This window comes from Phaethon lepturus, unplaced genomic scaffold, assembly GCF_000687285.1.
Source record: "Phaethon lepturus isolate BGI_N335 unplaced genomic scaffold, ASM68728v1 scaffold35336, whole genome shotgun sequence".
NCBI lineage: Eukaryota > Metazoa > Chordata > Aves > Phaethontiformes > Phaethontidae > Phaethon > Phaethon lepturus.
The window spans coordinates 1-5,349 of record NW_010546200.1 but is presented as its reverse complement, the minus strand read 5'-3'; the positions used below and the strand labels follow the sequence as shown (position 1 = coordinate 5,349).

Sequence of the window (5,349 nt, the reverse complement as noted above, 5' to 3'; positions counted from 1 at the left end):
GTCCCGTGCCGCTGCTGCAGTCTCCCGGCACACCAGAAGGTGAGAGGCTCCCCGCTCTCCCCATCCCAGGCAGTCTGGGTGCTCCCCGTACCCTCTGGTATTCTTGCCCCTATAACCACTGGGGTCCTCCAGAGGATAGACTCGTGTCACACCCCTTGCTTCGGGGGCAGTCCTTTCGCTTTCTCTTTTCGGGTCTTGGTTCCCCTCACTGGGCAGCTCAGTTTCTCCCGGGGAACTGCAGTTCTCTCTCCACTCCCACAGTTCTTACACCCTTGCATCACCCTGCCCAAGTCCCTGTACTGTCATCGGGTACCACCTCCTTCGCTTCTAGTCCTTTATAGGATGTGAGGAAATGGCCTCAAGTTGCGCTAGGGGAAGTTTAGATTGGACATTAGGAAAGATTTCTTTATTGAAAGAGTGGTCAAGCCTTGGAACAGGCTGCCTAGGGAAGTGATGAAGTCACCATCCTTGGAGGCGTTCAAAAAATGTGTAGACGTGGCACTTCGGGACATGGTGGTGTTGGGTTGGTGGTTGGTCTTGATGGTGTTAGAGGTCTTTTCCAGCCTTAATGATTCTATGATTCCCCATGTCTCTCTTGATCCCCTGATGTAGCTTCTCCCTTTCTTGGTCAGCCCCATCTCAGCACTCTCAGATACTGGTTTGCCCTGCAGTCTTACCAGCAGGTTGGAGGCAGTCCTGACCTGCTGGGAATTTGCAGACAGGCCCTTCTTTGTGCTCCCCTGTCCTAGGCTGTGCCGACGACCTGTCTTTGCCCTATGTATGGGGTTTCTACTGTCAGGGTTGTCTGGGTTGTAACACTGCCCTGTTCCTCACAGGTGGCCTTGCCAGCTCTGTCCCCCACGATGCAGATGGGCACCATTGCGCGCTGGGAAAAGAAGGAGGGTGACAAGATTGGTGAAGGGGAGCTCATAGCAGAGGTATCGTGGGGGCAGAGGCTGTGCTGCGTTTATAATGAGCTGCATGTGCATCCTGGGTTGTGTCCCAGGTTGCTCTCACTTGAACACAGATCTTGGTTCAAGATCACAGATCCCAACACATACTGTTGGGAAGAAGTGGCTAACAGCCTTTCAAAGCTGGTTGATGCTTTTCCTCTTTCTGAGCAGGAGCAGCACTTAACCTGTTTGAGAGCATACTTTCCTAGAGCTGGTACTACAGGGTACCACAACTCTGTGTGTGTTGTGACCCTACAGTATCAGACTGGAAGGCTCTGAGCTTACTGGTCTTTTCCATTGCCATAATGATATCCTGTTCTCTCTCAAAGGTGGAAACAGACAAAGCAACAGTTGGCTTTGAGAGCCTGGAGGAATGCTACTTGGCCAAGATCCTGGTGCCAGAAGGAACAAGAGATGTTCCTATTGGGGCCATAATATGTATCACAGTAGAGAAGTATGTATTTCCCTAACCCTTTAGTTGAATTTTCTGTCTTGGGGCTTCTTGGGTGCCTTGTGTGAAAGGCTTAGAGACAGTCATCTGACTAGTTTTGCGGTTCTGTGTTTCTTCTAGGCCTGAGTATGTTGATGCCTTTAAAAATTATACTCTGGATTCTGCAGCGTCTGCCCCCTTTGCAGCCTCAGTGCCTCCCCCTCAAGCTGCAGCTCCCTCACCACCAACTCAGCCTTCTCCTCAGGCTCCTGGCAGCTCTTATCCTCCTCATATGCAGGTAAGAGAGCATTGCTGATGATGTAAGGTTTGTTGCACTCTTTCTGTCTTTGGCATTGCTAGCTCCAGGGCATTTTGTTATAAATATTATCTGGAGTGGGAAGTTATGAGCTATAATTGCAGGAGTGTGTGCCACTTGACGTGTTGCATGCTTAAAGCAGGTGTTTGGGGAGGTTGCAGAAAGCTTTTTTCAGAAAATTATTTTAGCATCCCAGCTGCTGGTAGAGGAGAGACTTGTCTCTCCAGGACTGTTAGTGCAGTCTGGAAAAACCTGCTACGTTTGCATTATTTGGACAGTTCTGGTATAAAAACACCTTGTACTACGGTGTGAATAAGCTCTGAAGGTCATGCTTACATCTTGGAGCAGAACTCAAGTCTGTGATACTCTGATGAACACACCAGATGCGTTTGTGGGTGACTAACAATGAGTGGTATTTGTGAATAATCTTTTTACCTTCCTTAGATTTTGAAGTGTACATCCACTGTTGTTGTCCTTGAGCACTTTGTAGCAGAGTATTTCTTTGACATTCCTTTGAAAAAGAAAATTTGAAATACTAAACCTCATTCCACAGATGATACATGTGGGGACTGATTTGTCTGAAATGTTATGCAAATTTAGTAATTGAACAAAGAATTAATTAAAGGCTTCTTAATCTGATTTGTGTTTTAGCTGCTAAACTTGCTTACTTCCCCCTGCTTGCTTTTTCTGTCTGGTTCTCCTGTGAAGATGTACTGACGGGTGCTGTGTTTGTTGCACAGCAACATGCACATGCAAACCTACAGCATCTTTGAGTGCTTATTGGAAGACAAGTACGTATAGCTTTTAAAGGGGCCAAACCTGTTTGTCACAAAATTACTTCCTTCCAGTCTTCCTTCCAGCTGCAAGACATTCCCAATGTGATGGTGGTAATAATTATTTTGATACATCGATTTCTTGCTTTTTGCTTTTACTTGCTTTCTTGCTTAGGCCTTGATAAAAGAAGCCACACTAGCAATACAGTACAGCACTGTCCTTTGCTGTAATGGAGCCAGAACTAGGAGCACATTAAAGGCTGGCTACTTCTTTAGGTTGGCATCATTTAGTCAGGAGTTAAAACTGTGTTCCTGTTCCTTTTGGATTACCAGAATCTGATTCTCTTGTATTTTCTGGTTTCACAGGTCACTCTTCCTGCCCTGTCACCTACCATGACAATGGGCACAGTGCAGAGATGGGAGAAGAAGGTTGGGGAGAAACTGAATGAGGGAGACTTACTGGCAGAAATTGAGACAGATAAGGCCACAATAGGTGAGTCAACCCCAAAGCCGAGAATGGAGGTTAAGGGGAAGATCCACAGTAGCCTCTGTGCTGGCTGTTCTCCTAGCTGCTCAGGATGTGAAGCTATGGGGCAACTAAAACAAATTTTGTTAACTTCTCATTCCATTGGAGACCTAAACATCACAGCTCGTAAAAACACTTCTATTCCTGCATCAATCCTTCTTAGTAACATACAGTGCATGGAGATGTTTCCCTACCAGTTGCACTGGAAAGGATTCTCTTGCCTGCTAAATATAGGACAGGGCGTTAGCTACCAGAGTCTTTAGAAGCAGCGTTTAGAGGAACTTCTCAGTTGCATCAGGCACCAAATCAGTTTTGTTTCTTTCCCTTACAGGCTTTGAAGTGCAGGAGGAAGGCTACTTGGCAAAAATCTTGGTGCCTGAAGGAACAAGAGATGTGCCATTAGGAACAGCTCTCTGCATCATTGTGGAGAAAGAGTCTGATATTCCTGCCTTTGCTGACTACCAAGACACTGCAGTAACTGACATGAAGGCACAAGCTCCTCCTCCTCCTCCTCCTCCTCCTCCTCCTCCACCAGTAAGAACCGTTCTTAGCATGTGAGAGAAGTTATGGGGACCATTAAGAGGTCTGATCTGAACTGTTCTGCTGGTTTGACAGTGTGAAGCCCTGGCTTCAACAGTAATCTTTATGATTCTGTGAATGCAAGGCTAACACATGTATTGGTCATAGGTGACATAAGAAGTGATCGCTAGTTTGCCCTCCAAAAAATGGAGCAGATAGTCATTCATTATGATCTCTTCTCCAGCCGGTTGCTTGTGCCAGTTCTAATGCCTCATCCTTGAAAATTGGGAGCATAAGTTACTTATTTCACCTTTTTTGGGTGTATAGTTCAGCAGCTTAGTTGGCCCCCTTCCCAGGAAGTTTCTGATTTAATCTCTGGCACTGAGAAACTTCTCTGAACTGAAAATTCTTTCAGATTAGTGACTATTTTTGCTATTCTCTTGACTGGTAATTAGATGGTCCTGGTCTCTTACTGTATCTTCAAGGCTTTTGCTGAATAATCCTGAAGCTAATGGCTTTGATTCTTCTGTTAAGGTGGTGGCAACTCCTGCTGCTACTCCTCCTCCCCAGCCTGCTGTTCCTTCTACTCCAGCAGTCCCCACAGCTGGACCACCTCCCCGGAAAGGAAGGATCCTGGTTAGTCCCCTGGCAAAGAAAATGGCAGCAGAAAAAGGAATTGACCTTACTCAAGTGAAAGGTAGGTTGCCCTTCCCCTTCCTTGCTCTTACTATCATGTATCTGTCCATCTAGATACATACTTGCCTATTCTTTTCTTTCCTCCCTGTCGGGAACATCCTGACTATGCAGCTGCCCTCACCAGAGGCTAGGTGACTTCTCTCTGTTGAATAAAACTGGTACCTTTAGAAGCAATGCCCTGTTGTAAATAATTGAAGTCATCTTATGTTTTTATGTGACCGTTTTAGGTACTGGACCAGATGGTAGAATCACAAAGAAAGATGTGGAGTCATTTGTTCCACCAAAGGTTGCACCAGTGAGTAGTTTTGACATCTGTAAAAATGAATATTTTACTGTAGTGATGGGAATGCTCGATAGAAATGCATTATGGAATGCATTATATGGAACTGTTATTGCTGGATTGGTTGGGTTATGATGCTGTGTGTACTATGGTGACTGTTAGGTTGGAAGCTTAACCTATCATAAATGCAGACAAAGTTTTCTTCCTCTGTTTGTCCCTTTGGTATTTCACTGAGAAAAAAAATTTTGCACTTCCAACCCTTCATTTGGTTTCACACATTGTTATGGATTGAGGTAAGCCCAGTTGCAACTGATTGAACATTGCTGAAAAAAGGGAACTTTAGCAAGAGACGAAATTAGGAAGGCAAAAGCCCAGCTAGAACTCAATCTGGCCACAGTTGTAAAGGATAACAAAAAATGTTTTTACAAATATATTAACAACAAAAAGAGACCCAAGGAGAATCTCCATCCCGTATTGGAACATTGTCACCAAGGATGAGGAAAAGGCTGAGGTACTTAATGCCTTCTTTGCCTCAGTCTTTAATAGCCAGACCAGGTATCCACAGGGTATTCAGCCCCCTGAGCTGGAAGGCAGGGATGGAGAGCAGACTAAACTCCCCATAATCCAGCAAGAAACACTTAAGGACCTGCTATGTCACCTGGATACCCACAAGTCTATGGGGCCTGATGGGATCCACCCAAGAGTACTGAGGGAGCTGGCAGAGGAGCTTGCCACGCCACCCTCCATCATTTCTCAGCAGTCCTGGTTAACAGGGAGGTCCCAGATGACTGGAGGCTTGCCAAAGTGACACCCATCTACAAGAAAGGCCAGAAGGAGGATCCTGGGAAATACAGGG

At 45.7% G+C, this 5,349-nt stretch overlaps 1 protein-coding gene across 1 annotated transcript; it reads left to right on the top strand.

Annotated features, from left to right (window-relative positions):
- Positions 1-6: 6 nt before the first annotated feature.
- On the top strand, positions 7-4,508 carry LOC104613945 (dihydrolipoyllysine-residue acetyltransferase component of pyruvate dehydrogenase complex, mitochondrial-like; the record flags this gene model as incomplete). Its single annotated transcript, XM_010289213.1, has 8 exons — positions 7-39; positions 837-938; positions 1,283-1,407; positions 1,525-1,681; positions 2,839-2,965; positions 3,330-3,532; positions 4,052-4,214; positions 4,441-4,508. Coding segments are annotated over 8 exons (978 nt in total), but the record flags the coding sequence as incomplete, so codon positions are not given.
- Between the last annotated feature and the right edge of the window lie 841 nt (positions 4,509-5,349).